The sequence below is a fragment of the Eurosta solidaginis genome, chromosome 3 (genome assembly GCF_040869045.1).
Source record: "Eurosta solidaginis isolate ZX-2024a chromosome 3, ASM4086904v1, whole genome shotgun sequence".
Lineage (NCBI taxonomy): Eukaryota > Metazoa > Arthropoda > Insecta > Diptera > Tephritidae > Eurosta > Eurosta solidaginis.
Window position 1 is genome coordinate 65,293,266 of NC_090321.1, and position 19,999 is coordinate 65,313,264.

Here is a 19,999-nt window from a genome sequence, read left to right on the forward strand (position 1 = left end):
CGAGTAAATTAGAAAAAAAAACAAAAACGGCCCCTATTATGAGACAATATCGATCTTCGACTGTGGTCGAAAGAGCTAATCGAACGGATTTTCATTCGGTATTATGACGCGCGTTCGATGAAGGCAAGCGTTATTGTGAATTTCGATAAATTCAAAAGTCCACAATAGCAAATTTCCAATACTCTGTCAAATAAAATAAAATTAATAAACAAAAGCAAAACTAGTTATTAAATTCAAATATTAAAAATAAAAGTAAGACTACGAAGGAATTGTGGTTTGACGATTCGTCAGATGAAGAGGAAAGCTTACTGGAGCTAGCCAGAAGTAGAAGACGGGTGAGGGATGCTTCAAATCCTTTGGAAATGAATTCCAGCACGTAAGTGTGCTTTAATTTGCTCGATTTCGAAAGCTTTGTTTTATTTTCCATCCACATAACCGATTTTCGGATTTTTCAAAATTGTGATATTAAAAAGTGATGTGATTGCGCTGCCCAAATAAGCCATCTTCTGCAATATTAGAAATTTTCGATATTGCAAAATTGCGTGTTCTTTCGTTCAAAATATCAAAGTACCAACAATCTATGCTTATTGGCTGCGGGTAAATGCCTTTTCGGCTATGTTCGAAACTTTCAGTACTATAAAAAATTTCGAATACATGCTTGCAGTCGAAATAAGGCATTTGACAATTTGTATGTTAGTGTTTAAAAGGCCAATATAGATAATAAGGAGCTCTTTGACGCTGTAATATGTAATGTTCGCACTTTGAATATTAGAATAGTGTGAATAGTGAAATTATTGAAATTATAAGTTTTGTTTATAGATTTATTCAAAGCTTCAGACTGTCCAAAGAAGCGCTCATTGACTTGTTGTCCAGTACATATGAACTGCGGAAGCAATGCACAAGAGCCAAGTCTATTCCTAATATTCTAAAATTATAACAGTTTGTAACGTACACCTAGTGTGGATCTGCCCCTTTGCGCAATCAAGGTGGATTGCCCCCAGCTAGCTCAGTGCGAGGGGTCGGGGCCCTTAACCCTTGTCCACTTTGATGCGTGGCGGTTGTTACAATCATCTCCTCTTCCTGTAGAGATGCACACTCCTCGCAGGAAGCCCACCCTACCTTGGACCGCTCGATTATTACGACTTTCAGCAGGTCCCCTTTTCTTTCTGCTCCGTCTGACTCCTCTTACCTACCTGTCGTTATCTTCCCCCTCCCCAACCGATCAAATTAGCACACCATATTTACTTTTTTCTTTCTTTCAATATGACATTTTAATGAAAAAAAAACTTACTATCTATACTGACAAAATTTAATCAAATGATTCCTAAAATTCAGGCTCTGAGTTTTACACAGATTTCCTATGCCGCAAGGATTACCATAAGTGTGCTTATAACAAATAAATGTTTTATATTTCAACTCCACATACGCAAACTATTACATATAATATCATCATCAAACATGCGTAGGTTTATGTATAATTTTCTAGACGATAAAAGAAAAATTATTTCAAATTCCGAAAAAATTTTTAATCAAACAAAAAAAAAGGACATGCGTCTTAAGGATACAGAAAATGATGTAATTTTTTTTTCTTTTCTGGCCTTAATTAAAAATACATACATACAATAAAAATTTTAATCACAAAAATGTTTGCATTCGATTACATACAACGTTTACCAAAAAAAAATATTTATGTAAATTTTAACAAAATGTTGGATTGCGCAGTGAATGCACCGTTATAAGGTAAATTTTTGTTCGTGAGTTTTTGGACTTTGGACAAGAATTATGAATTATTTACACAAATAAACCCAATTATACAAACATATGCATTCAATAGATATTTATACACGGAAATTCTTTCTGTACAAATCTAAAATGTAGACATCAATGTATTAACCAAATTTTATACTTCTTACGGGCCTATCAGTCGCCAAAAGTAAACCAAACGACTTCACACTCAACTTGAGTAAAAATTTCAGTTACCTAAAACACCCTACACGCTATTTTAATATGGCTGGGGATCTGTTGGAAGTGAAATGTCTGTATCTGCCAATGCGCAGTAAAAAAAAACTTCTTTTGCATGAATTTACCCGTTTGGTGTATTTTTCCTTATGTCCGACCTCCAGACTACCGTTTACACAATTCGATATTTTTCTAACCCTAATTTTAACAAGTATATATCAAAATATAATCGCCTAATAGACGAATTATGGATATGGTTTCGCAACCTTAATTAAAAAAAATTGTTTAATAAAAATATGACGGTTGGGCGCCATTATTAATTATGATTGTCACGTACACATACATTTGTGGATCCGCCCCTTTGCGCAATCAAGGTGGAATTGCCTGACTAGCTCAGACGGTAGAGCATGAGACTCTTAATCTCAGGGTCGTGGGTTCGTGCCCCACGTTGGGCGCCATATTAATAATAATTGTCACGTACACCTGCTAATGGTGAATCCGCCCCTTTGCGCAATCAAGGTGGGCAAGGGTTAAGGGCCCCGACCTCTCGCCCTGAGCTAGCTGGCGGACATTCCACCTTGATTGCGCAAAGGGGCGGATTCACCTCTAACAGGTGTACGTGACAAGTTCTCCGATTTTGTGCTCAGGGATCCTATAAACTGAGCATTGGAAACGAAAATGCACTCGGACTTGCCCAGCCGACTGTGTCTGTGGTACTATCAGAGGTGTTGAATGTCTTGGAAATTTTTATTTGTGAAAGATGGATAATTGAAATCAGTCTTTCAATCTGTTGTTTTGTACTCACGACCTTGGACCAATATAAAATTAATTCAAATAGTTTAAAATTACTACTAGGTAGTAAAGAAGTAGAACATAACTACCAAAAACTTACATTTTAAACAATTCTTTTTCTATTCGATACAGCGTCGACAACAAAATTTCTATTCGCTTGAAAATTAGATACACAACGAAAATTTCGACAAAGGTTTCTATGTTCGATAGCCAGCGAACATCGAATAATGCTCATAATAGGGGCCAAAGTTCATAGACCGTATAGCCGACTATTACAAAACCCATGACGGTTTATCACCAGCGATCCACATATTGCAGGCTTGACATTTAGCGTATCAGGCCATCAATGCACTTTGTAAGTTTCTATTTATAACTTGTTTTCTACCCCCAGCGGGTTAGGTGGTTAGAATATACCCGCGGTAGGTATGCCTGTCGTAAGAGGCGACTAAGATACCAGATTCAAGGAATTGTGTAGCGCAACCTTTTCAGGTTGTCAGCGCAATATATAGCTTCTCTAAACCCAATTGTCAACCTCATCTATCCGTGGCGTATCCTGTTTATTTAACAGCCGAAGCTCTGGCGACCCCGAACTCCTCATGGATCTAGGGGGTGGGAGTGCGGTATGGCCAAGAAGGTCGCATGTGGTCATAACAAATCGTTCCCGAGATGGTCGGGCTTGGTACAGGAACGCACCGGATCTGCATCCGGCAAAGGACCATCAACATCAATAATACTCCCCAAGCCCTTCGGGGAGTGTGCTTATCGCTGCAACAATAACAACAACAACTAAAAATGTACGATGAAATATTTATTGCTTTTGAATGCAAAAAAACAAAGTTCTTTATACTTAAATCGTCCCTACTTACAAATAGGCGGCCGCCGTGGTATGATGATAGCGTGCTCCGCACACCACCGAACCACACCGAATATCCGGGGATCTCTCCACGGGCAAATCAACATCAAAATTTCAGAAACAAGGTTTTTCAATTAGAAAAACAATTTCCAAGCGCGGTCGCCCCTCGGCAGTGTTTGGCAAGCACTCTGTGTGTATTTCTGCCATGAAAAGCTCTCAGTGAAAACTTATCTGCCTTGCAGATGCCGTTCGGAGCCGGCATAAAACAAGTAGGTCCCGTCCCGTAGGAATATTTAAAAGGAGCACGACGCAAATTGGAAGAGAAGCTCGGCCTGAAATCTCTTCGGAAGTTATCTAGCCTTACATTTATTTATTTATTTTTTTACTTACAAATAAGCTGGAAAGACCTCGTCACATTGCTAGTACATCGTTATCTTAAAAGTTCATATGTATTAAATTCTACTACATGCATCATAAATGAGTTACGTTCTGTAATACGCATCCAGAATAAATCACTTTTGAAATTATTTCGATTGGTATTATTTATTAATTTATAAAATTGCTATTTCATTTTTCTATAATTTGTGAATTCTTCTTTCCTTTACTTTGCTTTGTGATTTATGTATAAGTTTACATGATTTTCTTAAAATTTATTTTTTTATTAATTATCATTTATTATTATTTTTTAGTTATTCCAAATCACATGCAATGAATCAATTTTATACATATTTACAAATATATATATATATATATATATTTTTGCTATAAACTTATAAAAATATTTACAAAGCGAACAAATTTAACAAATAAATTAGTTAGTTAGTTTTATAGGTAACAAGTGCTAGTAATATAGTTAGTAAAATGTGATGACTCCATATAGGCAACCTCCTAAAGGAAATACAACCTGATGTCACAAACGTTAAGTTATATGACAAATCGTTAAACATCATTATACATTGGTATTTGTTGTCACTTTCGTCGTCCGTTCTTTGGACAGCAATTGCACTTGTGCTATATTTTCCATCACTAAGCTCGGTTGAATTGATTGATACGATGTCAATTCGTTCTCCATCGATGGTCCTAATTGGATAGAATAAAAAAAAGCAGGAAAATTTATAGGTAGTTTATATCACATAGAATACAAATATAAGCTGAAACGATGTGATATTGCATGGTATGATAAGATTAGATATGTAGTGATATGTTCTAAATGTATGCAACTATTCTGTCCTGATCTGACGCGAATAATAACAAATTATGTTACTTATAAAAATTGGTTAAAAACGGCGTCGTTCCTCGCTAGTGTTCACGCACATTTTCGCATTACAGGTTAAGGTCTACCTCCGAACTAGTGTTAATCGGCTGCAGAGCGGGACAGTTGGCAGTAATTATTATACCAACAATGCTTAGATCTGAGAAATATGTATTTAATCTAATTAATCAAAGGCAGCTACTATTTCGGAACCACCTACGACTGAACCAGTTAGGAACGCGTTAAAGGGACTCAAAGGGTTGATAAGCGCTATGCAAAGCTTTATAGTTTCAGAGCTTCCACAACACAACCTCAACTACGCGAGGGGACTCCTTTTACAAATATGAATATTTCATTCACACCTGCACTAATGCAATTCGCTGCAGGTAATTAAGATATATTGTGATATAATATGTTATGAAGGGATTTGATATCATATGTTAGGATATCGTGTAATATTATATGTTCTAATATAATGCGATATAATTTGCTATGAAATGATGCGTTATTAATCGTTATGACATGACATGATATCATCATATGTATTATTTCTAATTGCTGTTTTTATGTACGGATGCCTTTTTTGCTCTTATTTGTAATCCAAATCTATTAATAAAGTTTTGGTTGTAAAGATGGAGATTCGGGCTATTGGCGAGCTTTTGTTAATTTTGGTCTTAGTGCTTTTGTTTAGCTATATTTTATTAAAATAATTTGTTAAAAATAAACGATTGTGAGGACACAAAGAAATCTATTTGTACTATGGCACTATTGTGAATATTTGCACTGCATTACCGGCAGTTGCTATTGTACGATAGATGGCAGAGCAAGCTTGTAAGGTAAGTTAATAGAACAGCTGATTTCTGTTGATATTTGATAAGATACTTTTATATTGGTTGCGCAAGATGCGCACGGGTCAGGCTCGTATATTATAATACAAAGTTATATCATACAGTGCTGATATGATGTGATATGTTATGATGTGATATCATTGTTATGATGATAATTTGATACGATATAATACTATAAATTGACATGATATATGTAACACGATGAACGATTTAAGACAGAATTAGGCAGTTCATAAGAGTGTCGTTTCGTAGATTCGAGAGGTCCAAATTTTGTTCCTGCGGCAGTCGTGATAGTACCAGTTTCATATCCTGCAATGGACTGCCTATATCCCTAGGGTTCTTTTGAGAGTGTTTTATTGATATCATAACAACAAAAGCGCTGTATTCATTGCAAAATCCTTAGTTTAAAGTTGTTTCATTGTTTTCCAAATAAAATGTCATTAATACAAAGCACACACGACTTTGTCTAATTTATATCGACTTCTAAATGGAAGCCTACCCTATCTCGGCTGCTCTTTCAAATACGATTTATCTTAGGGAACCTTTGAGCATTCATTCAATATATTATGGCGAATGTTGACACCACTAGGCTGTTAGCAAATAATCACGCAATAACAAAAACATTAAAGTGAGCCGCACTGGTGTACATGAACACATAAATCATCATTTACACACATACATACAAGGCAACGCAGAGATACTCACAACCACATGCAATCATCAACCGAGGTAGTTACTCACACATACACCCGCGACATGGCGACAAGATAAACATAAACTACAAATATACATGTACTTATATAGCTGGTAAATAACCAAGCATTAGCTACAACTGTTCGGAAAATTACTAGACTTTAGGAGAAATGAGTTAACGAGGAAACTGAGAGTATAAAAGCAGCGCAAGCTGAGTAATAACGAATCAGTTTGATTTAAACACGCTATCAGTTTCGAAATGAAGTAAAATTGTGAAGTATAGTTGCACTACTCCCAAAGTAGTATAATAAAGACCGTTTTGCAATACAGAATATTGGAGTGATTTATTCAACAGAGTTTCCCTAAATTCGTTACAATGTTTTGAAGTAAGTTAGGGCGTTTATAAAAAATATTCTGAGATAGGGAGTTCTTCAACGGAACTCTGAGATGTGGCGTTTTTGGAAAACCATTCTGAGTGGATATGGTGTAAGGTGATATGACTTACATACGTCATGTGAAATATCATAATCAGATATGATAAAAATTCTTCACACAAACTAAGGTATTTTGCTGATATAATATCGTGATAAGGCCGATGCTATTATATCAGGTTTTGGTCCAATGCGCTACGGTTAAGATCAGATGATATCCCCTTTTACACCACCTACTCTGGCTAAACTTCAAACCATATAGTTTAGACCTTTCCAACTAGAAAGGCAGATGTAGCATATTCGTACACATGCTGGGAAAAGCTTCATTGCGAGCCCTAATAAGCGCGGTTCTTCCAGTACACAACCTTACCCTAAGATGTGTCTTAGTTATAAAAAATGTTAATTTTTTACTCACTGTATTAATATTTCTGGCACCGGAAATACATTTTCAATATTACACACCAGCTGAGTTTCATTTTGAATTCGATTGTATTTAAATGTATGCGTATAGTTTTGTACGTCGATAATATGCAATCTCCTCTCCATCGATAAAGACTCTTTATCCGTTTGCACATGACATCGATATATACCGGATGTGTCTATTGACGGATTTAAAAGCAGTATGCCACTGTGTTCATTGTCCGGTTCGGAAGATAAAGATTGCACCTCCTCTTTAAATTCAGGCTAAAAAAATTGTAGAACATTTTATTACAGATATTTCCCTCCCTCGATATATATTATATAGATCTTACGATAACGGATGTTCCGTGTCCTTTGATATATTGAAAAATGATTCGGTTATCTTTCATCCATTTCACCACAAGCGATTGGCTGTCCTTATCATCTTTAAATTGACAGTTTAACGGTATTGGATCCACATCATCATGATCTATAACAACGAATGATGGTACTACTATTTTGAGTAGTTGCAAGGCAAGAGCTTCTGCGAAAAGGCAAATTAAATTTTAAGAAATAACTTTTTTTTGGATCGTCATAAAAATATATCATGTTTATAATAATATATACTTATTGATTCGCGGATCCATCGCCCTCCCTCTCAATGCGAAATTCCCCACCCGTCCTTTCCTTTTTACCTAATTCCCACGCCCGCTGCTTTTCCTGCGCCCACTTTAATCCCTAAATCTCATAAAATATCCCAGAATGAGTTCACTGGAAGTGCAAACCGCCTGCTTTCAGTGGATTGTTGCGAAATTCGAGCGAAGAATATATCTACATCCTCGTCAACAGCGATCCAGAGCAGGAATAGATCGTCGAAGCTAAAAATTGTATGCAGACCGCCACTAAACGAATAGTGCCATATCAATAGTTGACTGGGCTCACCTCAGACTGCCCCTTGACCTTCCGAACTAGGTGGTCGGCAGCAGAGTACTCAGTTTGAATACTGTGATTTGTGACGGTATCGCAGTTCCTTGCTGCGACTTTTGCTACGTACAAGCTCTTGCTTGTGCTTGATTTCCATGAAAAATTAATGTCACATATGCACTGGAACGAGAAGCGGATTTTGGGTATTAAAATATCACTGTCTGATGATAGAAGCATGATGAGCGCACTTTAAGATGTAGAGCAATCACTTCTATTGCTGTGGTAGGAATGATTAGGATAGGGAAGAAGTTGAGCACTTCTATTGCAAATCTCCTGCTCTGAGCAAGACGTGTATGGAATCTAATGGACAGTTTTGGCGGAGCTGCTGGCAGCTAACTTAGTTTTGTTACTAAATGAAGAAAGGCTCTAGTTCATATTAGTCTTATCAACAAGGGCCAGCCGGCATAAGAGACAGTCACCTTAACTTAACTATTAGCTCAGCGAAGTCAATCAGTTCCTCCGTTGGAAAATATAACAACATAAGGCAGATCTTTCCGAGTGCACCACAAAATACGTCTTAATTCCTGCCTCATCGTCGAAGTGGACAAGCACAATTTTTCTCAATTTTTATAGTAGAAGCGACAGCGCTCTTCCACACACATAAACAACACAAATTTGTTCTTCCTTTGTAAATCTTAGTGTCTAAACACTTTGCCATGATCGTCAAACGATTAGTGGATTTCCAAGCGCACAGGTAGAAAAATATTTAAAATTTTGTGCATAGAAGGCATACAACCGCTTACAGCAGCTCCTTTTGCCGGACTTATGCAGCTAGCTTCAACGGGCACTCAAGATATATGTTCCTGTGTTTTTCTACTGAAGTTCATTCTTTTTCAGTCGTGACCCGAATTTTGGCATGGGTTTCGTTACCGCAACGTGTACTTCGGTTGGTCAGACTCCGGTCTACTCAGTAGCGCCAAAACACAATGTTTATGGCTCTTTTAGGTCTGATTTTTTTTGGACTAAATCGCACTCAGTAAAAACAAGTAAGAAAGTCTAAGTTCGGGTAAAACCGAATATTACATACCCAACTGTGCACTTGAAACGCTGTTGTTGTTTTATTTGTTTGGTTAATACGGCTTGTTAAACTTCCAAATTTTCTTCTTCTAAATGTGGGTGGTGTCACGGCCATATTCCAAAATATAATAAAATCAACACACCTACCAAATTTCATTGGGTCGATGGAATTCGTTTTTGAATTATATAATTGTTTCCTTTTTCTAAATTTTCGAAAAAGTGGGCGTGGTTATCGTCCCATTTCGCCCAATATCAACTTATTCTTACACCGAATTTGATGAAGATATCTCAATATTTACTCAAGTTATAGTGTTAACAGATGGACAGACGGACGGACATGACGATTTTGATATAGGGAAGTTTATATCTATCTCGATTCCTTAATACCTGTACAACCAATCGTCAGCCAATCAAAGTTATATTAGCCTGTGTACAAGTACAGCTGGGTATAAAAATTATAGTTATTAACTAGTATTTGTTCTGACTAGTGCAGTGCAGGGTGTAGTGCGGTCAGGGCCGCATTAACAAGTAGGCAGAATAGGCAGTTGCCTGGAGCCCCCGATTTTAGATGGCCCCCGAAAAATGAAAAAGACTTCTAAAATTTTCTTACAAAAATAAAATTCTAGAGAGTGAAAGAAAAATATAATCAGAACTGAAAATAAATTTTACTCAAATAAATAAAACTCAATTCAGCGTATTGAAAAGGCGACGACCGACGAACTAGGCAAGGTTCCTAAAAAGGACATTTCCGACTCATTTGACAAATTGTATGAGCGTGCAAAGAAGTGTATCGAAGTGAAAGGAGAGTATATTGAATAATAAAAAAGGTTTATAACTTTTCTTCAGTTGGAAGGTCATACTGTTGAAAGTCTAGCGAATCAAACTTTAAAGTTTCTTACGGAGGACTGTGGTATAGATATTCAAAATTGTAGAGGACAATAATATGACAACGCATTAAACATGTCCGGGAAGTATAAAGGTGTGCAAGCAAGAATATTGAGTTTGAATAAGAATGCGATCTATGTTCCCTGTTCCGCGCATTCCCTTAATTGGTTGGAGAGCATGCTGTGCCGTTTTTATGTAGTAGATTATTTCGCCATTATGCGCCATTATACAATTTTTTTCCGCTTCCACCTATCGTTGGGGCGTATTAAAAAATAAAATAAATAATGAGAAAACTTTGAAGATATTTTTAACTAAACGCTGGGCAGCACATTCGAATGCAACAAATGCAGTTTACGATTCATTTGATATCATATTAGAGGCTCTAGAAATCATTGCTGATGATGAAGCACAAAATACTGATACTCGTTATGAGGCGACGTGTATCGCGAATCAAATGCAAAAATTCGAATTCGGTTTATGTTCAGCGAGTACGTCATTCCAAAGTGAAAAAGCAGATTTGCAAACGTGTGGTTTTTTGTACGGATTGTTAGAAGAGAGTTTAGTTTTATTCCGTGAAAAGTTGAATGATTTCGGGGCAAAAGCAAAACAATTATTACCTGGTGTAGGTTATACAGAAATCGTAAAACGTACTCGTCGTAGAAAAACCAACTTAATGACGGAAATGCTCCAGAAGTAGAATTCTCGCCTCGCGATGATTTTAGGACAAAAGGTTTCCTCGAAATCATCGACAATCTTCACAGTGAAATCAAACGACGTGCGAGAGTGTATATGGAAGTTTCAGAGAGATTTGCATTTCTCATCAACTTTTCTCTAAGTGATGGAGACCCTCACGAAGATAGAAATAAGTTCGCTTTTATTCTAGAGACTTGGAAGATTTTTTTATTGAAATGAAACAATTCCAAAATTACGTGAACTACAGATACACGGATGCACAAAAAACTTATAGTCATTTTCATAAGATTCTAATGGAATATCAATTAGCCGATATATTTCCTAGCGCAGAAATAGCTCTTCGGATTTTTTTAACATTAATGATAACAAATTGTTCTGCTGAACGATCCTTCTCGCAATTAAAAAGAATCAAAGCTGCTGAAAGAGCTACAATGCGACAAGAGCGCCTCGAGGTGTTAGGTATACTTTGCATTATTGAACAAAATCGATATTGATGATATAATTGATGAATTTGCCGAAAACAAATGTAGAAAACGACATGTTTAAAATGTAGATCGTAATTTTATTGATATTATTACATTGTGACAACAAAATTTTTATAAAAGATATAAGTTTGTTTTTTTTAATCGAAAAAAGAAGGGAACGGACGTGAAAAAAGGGCCCCAAATTGATGGTTGCCTAGGGCTCGTTGCGGGTTAATGCGGTCCTGAGTGCGCTATATGATCACTATCATGCACCGTACAAATGTAGAAAGAAATATGTAGTTCTATCTTTTTCTGATACCAAAAAAAAAAAAGACATCAGCACAAAGATGTTGAGGGAGCCAAAATGTGTAAATTTAAATATGATGGAATTGTTTGGAAAATTATAAATTTAATTCACTTGAAGGCAGCATAAAATGTTTTGAAAATTTGTAACGCGTAATGTGTGTATGTATTTACATTAGAGTGCATCGATATATATAAACAAAATTTTATCTTTACCATAGGAATTATAAAACTAACGCAGTTTTGTTGTGGAATTTGCTTCTTAAGCAAAATTTATCTTGAAAGTATCTATCTGTCCAAACTCGACATGTCCTCTAGTTCAGTAAGGCTTACTAGACGATTTACATTAGATATTTTAGGGCTGCCGTGGTATAAAGGTAGTTTGCTGACTCATCTCACCGAAGGTTCCCTATTCAAGTAACGGGACGGTTCGAAGTCGCTCGGAGGTCGGCCAATTTTCATGAAAATCGAAAGCAGCGCACAAAGCTTAAGAACAGCTCGCCCTTAATAACCTCGAAAGTATAATGCACTATCTTATAATTATACTATTTTCTACAACTCTTCTGCTGGATTTACTGCAATACATATTAATGTGCGCGTGAGTTCCTCCCCTGAAGATATTAACGGAACTAAATATTATGAACGATTTTTGATAGATTATTTCAGGAGATAGCTATTCACTCTTGGTTTCACAAGCTTGACATACCTTTAATAAAAGCAGATCAACCGAAACTGCATTTATTCCCTGGTCTCTACCGTTTATCACTGATTGGAGCTCAAAGAATATACACTTGCGCAATTATTGGATATAGCAAGTGATCCCAATGAGCCTTAGAGAATAATGAATCAACAGATTTGAGTTAGATGGAAATACGACTTATATGCTGGTAAACCGAAGCACTCCGTAAAGTGGCGTTCTATCTCCGCTGTGGTAACTATTAACCAACTCCTACGACTCATTGGGGATGAGTGCCATAAAAAATGTGAGCCGCTATAAAGGAAAAGATGGCACATAAAGTGATAACATTTGCGGATGGCCACATCTTACGACAATATACTTGTGGTGTATTATTCAAAGTAATTTCTTCAAAGTACCTTCCTCACAATGGAGACAGAAATACGCAATTGAAATAAACCGACTGGATCTATACAGCCATTTGGTGCCCGATTCCACTAAATGCTGTTATGATTTGGTCGTCTGCGCCTATCTTGCGTGCTTTCGATAGTTGAAAATTCGAAAGGAGTTTGGAGCTATTCTTCTATTCGAGAATATTAGCCATTCACGATACCGCTAATATTTTGTCGTTTATGCCTTAGTTCAAGTTTATATTTTATCAAAAGACAGGCGGCACTAAAGGCCGAAGCACGCCAACAGCATACCAGCCGTTATGCATGTCTGACACAGTTGGTAAAATATTTGTGAGGCTGCAAAAATCACGTATTACAGTCGCCATTGAACAATCAGGCGGACTTTCATCCTTAGCAGGAGGGCTTCAGGCCAAGGAAATGCCTTCTAAACGCAAACAGAGCGACTTGATCAGACATGCAGGTTGCCTTAGAGCAACGATTCAAATCAGAAGAGATCGCGACCTGATATAATGAACCCCATATGATCCCCGTGAAAATTGAAAGTTACTATGGACGCAAAACTCAGTTCTTAGTACTAATCTATGGAGATACAGCTGCGTTGAACTTTTCAATCTGAAAACTCACGAAAACACATTCTTATTCGGATACCTAGACGACATTGCCGCGGAAACAATCTCATGTTAAATGGCCTCAAAGAAGTTAAGATCTCAACCACTTCGAGGAAGCCATAGCAAAAAAAGGGACCTTGACTCAGGAACAAAATGGGGCTCTTAAACAGATGAAAATATGAATCGTCACTCCATAGCATTGTGAAAGCAGTGTGTGGGTAGGCGACGGTTGCCACTGCAAAAAAAACTTATAAAGGACGCACAAACTGTTCCTAAATGTGTCACTCGTCACTGTTTAATACGTACTCATGCCGGTACAATGTGTATTATATCTTGATGGTACTGTAGCAATAACAGGTGCATTAAGGACGATGGAGTGTTCAGCATTTGCTATGTCAAAGTCTTTATCAGCGCTAAACCGCCTAAGAAATTTTGGCCGTTTCGCAACGAGTCACTCCAGCTATCCCTATTTCGCAATGCCTCATGCAAATTGAGGGCACGAAGGAAGGTCAAGTCTTTCACCATCTGCCTCTTCCAAATCAGTTGAGGTGAGAGACTTTCCTTTGTTCCAAAGTGCGGTGTCGACTGAAATACTCTCTTGGTCAGAGCGCCTCGCCCATTCGCATAACACGACTTAGCCAGCGTATACTGTGGGCTTTTATTCGCGCTGCGGGTTATGGGGCTTATTCGAAAAGGAAAGAAGGCCCATAACTGTTTTGTTATAATTTACTTTATTTCCATTTTTATTTAATACACATATACTTTTTTATCTTTTACTTTTATTTCATCATTCCGTTTTCTTCGCATTTATTTTATATTAGTTTCTTTTGTCTAACAAAGTTTAATATTACATTATTTTTTTATTTTATTAGTCATTAATTTATGTATTTCATTTTATTATATTTTGCTTTTTTGTTGATCTTTTATTTTATTTTACATTATTTTATTTTACTTTATTTAAAATATTTAAATTTATTTTATTTTTCATTTTTAAACATTTTTTTATTATGTTCATATTTTTTTCTATTACTTAATTAAATTTTGTTATTTTATTAATTTAATTTAAACTTATTTTATTTAACTTTACTTCATTTAATATAAATTTTATTTTTTGTTTTACGATATAATTTTTTTTTAATTTTTTTTATTTTACTTAACTTTAAATTATTTTATTTTACATTATTTTACTTTATAATATTTTATGTTATTTTAAAAAATTTTGTTTTAATTAATTTGTTTTTATTTAATTTTTTTATTTAATATTATTTTGTTTTGCATATTTTATATTATTTTTTTTATTTAAATTTATTTTTTTGTTCTATTTTTTATATTATTTTTGTTACATTATTGAATTTAATTTGATTTGATTTTATTTTCTTTAAATTGATTAAATTAAATTATATTTTATTTTTATTTGCTTTATTGTATTTTATTTAGTTTCATTTCGTTTCGTTTTCTTTTATCTTATTTTATTTTTTTTATATTATTTTGTTTTATATCATTTTAATTTATTTTATTTTAATAAATTTTTATTTATAAATATTTTATTTGATTTATTTTAATTTAATTTAATTCAATTCAATTCAATTAAGTTTAATTTAATTTAACTTAATTTATTTTAATTAAATTAAATTAAATTAAAATAAATCAAATAAAATATTTATAAATAATTAATTTATTTTAATTTAATTTTATTTTATTTGTGGTAGCAGCGTGCTCTACCTACCACACCGGACATCCTGGGCTCAACTCCCACTCAAAGCTACATTGAAAATTTAGAAAAAAGCTTTTTCAATTAGATAAAGGAAGTTTTCTAAACCGGGTCGCCTCTCGGCAGTGCTTTGGCTTCGCAGTGAAAATCTATCTGTCTTGAAGATGGCGTTTGGATTCGGCGTAAAACATGTAGACGCCAATTTGTAGGAAAAATTGAAAAGGATCACTTGTATTTATTTAATCTATGTAACTAAATCTAATTTAATTTAAACTAATTTGATTTAATTTAACTTTATTTTAATTTATTTTAATTATTTTATTTTTTTTTAATTCGTTTATTTTTTATTTTATTATAATTCCTTTTATTTTATTTAAATTAATTTGTTTTGTTGTTTTTTGTTTAATTTGATCTGATTTATTTAATTAAACTTTATTTTAGTTTATCTTCTATTTAATTTTTTTTAATTTTAATTTTAATTTTTTTTTTACTTAATTTTTGCTCTATTTTATTTTATTTATTTTTATTTTTTAATTTCGATTATATTTTACTTAATTTAGTTTGTTTTATTCAAATTTTTTTTATTATATTTTATTTTATTCAACTTAATTTGTTTTTGTTGTTTTTTATTTAATTTAATTTAATTTAATTTAATTTAATTTAAATTATCTTTATTTTAATTTGTCTTGTTCTAATTTATTTTATAATTTCTTTTATTTATTTTTATCAGTTTTTGCTAGCTGGCTTGAGGTCTGAATTGAAATAAAAACACAAGGGTCTGAATTGAAATAAAAACACAAGGGTTTTTTATATATTACTAATATATTTGGATTACACACGGTAATCGTCTTCAGGGTGAAATTTTTTTACACGTGTGTATCACTTGACGTGGAGTTTATCACCGTGGAGTTTATTACCGTGTGTAATCGAAATATATTGGTAATATATAAAAAACCCTTGTGTTTTTATTTCAATCCAGACCTCAAGCCAGCTAACAAAAACTGATTAGTTAACAAAAAGGTCGCCAAAATCAAAATTTATTTAATTTTATTTAAGTTAATTTGTTTTGTTGTTTTTTGTGTAATTTAATTTAAATTTATTTTAGTTTGTCTTGTTATATGTTATTTTATTATAACTTTTATTTATTTTATACTTAACTTTTGTTCCTGTTTATTTTATTTATTTGTTATTTTTTAAATTCGTTTATTTTATTTTATTTAACTCAATTTTTATTTTGTGGTTTTTTTATATAATTTGATTTAATATAACTTTATTTGACTTTTCTTCTTCTATTTAATAATTTTTATTTAATTTTGTTTATTCATTATTTAAGTAAATTTTATTTAATTTTTTGTGTTATTGATATTAGAGAAAAATTACAAAGTTTACAAATGGCGATCGTTACTAGGACATGTTTCTGAATAAAATTTTTTTATATAAATTTTAAATTTAATTTTTTTAAATTTAATTAATTGTATTTCCTTTTGTCGGTGGGCCTTAATTCCTTTTTGAAAATATTTAAAGCCTCCAGGAGTTATGTCACTACACCGGCTGCGAAGCTTCCTCAAACTCCCAGTCGCAATAGTTAAATTTAAATGTTATTTTCGACCTAGGTCAGGTTAGGTTAGGTGGTAGCTGCCCTGATAAGGATAGCTCACTTGGACAACACGAAGGTCCGTTGTGATACCACATACATCAAAAATAACGGTGACTTAGATCTAGCTACTTAGAGAATCGTTGAGTAGCAACGATAAAGCTCCGAATGATACCGATCTCAACTTTGGACAAATCCTCGGGAGATCCAAGTGAGTCGCGACCGAAGTACTTTCGCCTAGTTCTGGCAAAAGCTGGGCAATCAAGCATAAAGTAATTTGGTGATTCAACCTGATCATCCTCCATACAGCTGCAGCAGGATGGAGTTTCCAGTATATTGAGACGTACCGCATGGATACCCATGGGACAGTGCCCAATTATTTCAGCAGACCTCCTGCCATCCACTTTCGGCCAGAAAGATCTTGCTACCCTTCAAGACGTGGTGTCCGGCCAACGTTTTCTGAGCTGACTCGAGGCCCAGCTATGGAGAAGCAATCCACAGGTGGTCAGCGGAATCCCGAAATCCCATATTCATCCAGTTAAGTTGTACCGATGCGGGCTAAGAGATCCGCTTAACAGTTACCCGGGATATCACTATGGCTCGGTACCCAGATAATCTTAATTGTAAAATAATTCGATGCAATCGCAAGCGTGGTCAGGCACTCCCCCACCACCCTCGATCGCACTGTAGTTGAGCTCAAGGCCTTGATAGCCGCTCGGCTATCAGAGTAGATGTTAAATTCCCTAACCGTAGTAGCACTGGATAACATTCCATCCACCGCATCCTTAATCGCAGCAACTTCCGCTTGGAATACACTGCAGTGATCAGCCAACTTAAACTTGCGGCTTACATTTAGCTCTTGACAAAAGACCCCCCCACCAACCTTTCCGTCCAGCTTCGATCCATCCGTGAACAAGTTAACCAGTCCTATGCCCCAGATAATTCCTCTTCCCCACTCCTCTCTCGGTGAAATGACTGGGGTGAAGGTTGTATAGGGAGCAGTTATCGGTCCGTTCTGTCCGGGATAAAGTCGAAACTGGTAAGAAGGCTAGAGTGTCCGCAGTCAGAAAGCCCATAGCCCATATCACAAAGCCTAACTAACGACCTTGCCGCGGCCGCCTTTCCCGCAATATCTACTGGATATATGTTCAGCATGACGTTCAGTGCCAAGGTAGGTGTTGTTCTGAGAGCGCCACTGATACCGATCAGCGCTGTCCGTTGCACGGACATTAACATATTTTCAACCTAAACATTTAATTAAATAAATTTGTTTGTGACAGAAGAAAATAAAGTTAATTTTTATCTGTTATGTAGTAACTTTTATAAAAAAAAAAAAAAAAAAAATAAATGTAAGGCGCGATAACCTCCGAAGAGATCTAAGGCCGAGCTTCTCTTCCAATTTGCGTCGTGCTCCTCTTGATTTTTCCCTACAAATTGGCCGGACGGGACCTACATGTTTTATGCCGACTCCGAACGGCATCTGCAAGGCAGATGAGTTTTCACTGAGAGCTTTTCATGGCAGAAATACAATCGGAGCGCTTGCCAGACACTGCCGAGGGGCGACCCCGCTTAGAAAAATTTTCTTCTAATTGAAAAATCTTATTTCTAAAATTTTGATGTCGCTTTGCCCGGGAGTTGAACCCAGGGCTTACGGTGTGATAGGCGGAGCACGCTACCATCACACCACGGTGGCCGCCGTTAAAAAAAATTTAAGCCATTTTTTGTTAGTATATTCCTTCCTTAAAAATTTATGCTATATATTTTTTTTAATTTCATATTTCTTTTTTTCAATTGATTTTTTTGTATATCATTAATAATTCTCAACTATTTAAGCCATTTTCACTTTGGCTTTTAGTGTGAAAATTTCGATATTTCCATTCACAGATAGGCGACATGGAATTTTTATTCTGACCTTGAGCCTAAAATCTATTTAAAAATAGTTTTCAAGCATCACGAATTTATGTATTTCATACACACACACACACTACATCCACACTTTTCTTTAATGGGCTATATTTAAGCCATAAAATCACTCTACATCGATTTGATGATTTTTTTCCATATTTAGACGTTACTAAAATCACTTAATCCTGCGTCATGTTTGCTTACCTTTTTGTAATGCAACCGTTAAAACCGTTAGAACCGACACGATATATAAAAACCAATTCATATTTTTTGAGCGTTTTTTTTAAATTTATTTAGTTTATAGTTTTAAATAAATAACAATAATTCTATATACATTAATAAACATCAACGTTTGATGAAATGAAACTTTTTTCTCATTAACACGAAAAATTATATGAAAAAAAAAATATTTTTTTTTAATAATGAAAACGATAACCCACCACCAAATACGTAATTTTTTACGTATTTGCCGCAAGTAAGGCAAATTTAAACTGAGCGACTAGAAATACTGAAATGAAAATTATGCGAGCACATGGAAGGTCTTGTAGTACCTTGTACATATGCAATATAGTCTAGATAGCTAAATATGTATGTGAGTCTCTAATGTGTCTAAATGTAGTCAAATACAATATATATCTGATATAAAGGAAAAACAAAATTAAAAACAGAAACAAGCTAAAAAACAACATTTTATAAACAAAGAGAGAGTCAGTCGGTTGGACGGTTCGTCCGTTCCGTTTGGCTGCTCAACTGTTGAAACTGTTGAATATGCATAATACCTACATACATACATTCAAGTGTATGCCAATTTGAAGGCATATGCCACCATAGTATGAGGTATGAGCGTGCCTTGCACTGTCCACCCTCGTCCACCAAGCGTTCGTTGGTCCGTCCGTCTGTCCACGTTCAAATTGTAGAGAGGATAATTCAAAAATTTATTTTTTAATGAATATCAAGTCTTTAGTGGTTCAGTTTACGTTGAGTATTAAAATGTTCTAAATATGTATGTATGTATCCACATGTGATATATTTTTATTGTCACAGAGTACATAAATATATAGGGTAAATGTTGCAGTGATCGGATGAAAGAACATTTATTGAGATTCCATATTAAGAGGCTTGCAAATTTTATTGTTTAACTCAGCTTTAATAAATTGAAATACCTACTTAACTCTTATGATAAACCAGCCTTACTTGAATTCAATTTTATGATTTCAGCCTTGACTGCGCGAAAGCGGGACAACAAGACAGAACGTACTGTAACGTTTTTTTACCGCAGGCCGAAAAATGTGATACCAGACGGCAGTGTCCAGTTAGTATGCCCATAATAAGCCTTAATTCATCTCCCTAAAGAGATACATATGAGTAAACCAAATATCGTTGGATTTGCACACGATACCAGATATTTTGCAGTCCTGAAGTTCTATCCACGCATTTTCTGCTTTATTGATTACATACAACTCCTGTATACCTTTTGATTACTTCCAATGAGATTGGGGCATCTACCATAGATTCATCA

The 19,999-nt window shown here is 34.8% G+C and overlaps 2 protein-coding genes across 4 annotated transcripts in view; one reads left to right on the forward strand and one right to left on the reverse strand.

The window, feature by feature from the left end:
- LOC137243858 (uncharacterized) overlaps positions 1–19,999 on the forward strand; it is a 38,618-nt gene that overhangs the window by 5,136 nt on the left and 13,483 nt on the right. Inside the window, exon 2 of one of the 3 annotated variants that reach the window (XM_067772073.1) lies at positions 5,051–5,242. The exons of the other annotated variants lie outside the window; for them this stretch is intronic. Coding sequence (XP_067628174.1) covers positions 5,200–5,242 — 43 coding nt within the window. The 5' untranslated portion in view covers positions 5,051–5,199. The remainder of the gene's footprint in view (positions 1–5,050; positions 5,243–19,999) is intronic. 3 annotated transcript variants of the gene reach the window in all.
- Positions 1,226–19,041, reverse strand: LOC137243857 (uncharacterized). The gene is made up of 4 exons (XM_067772072.1): positions 18,685–19,041; positions 7,581–7,771; positions 7,244–7,512; positions 1,226–4,684 (listed from the first exon to the last, which is right to left on the reverse strand). Exons 1-4 carry the CDS (start codon positions 18,743–18,745, stop codon positions 4,420–4,422), a joined length of 786 nt encoding a protein of 261 aa, XP_067628173.1. The 5' UTR covers positions 18,746–19,041; the 3' UTR covers positions 1,226–4,419.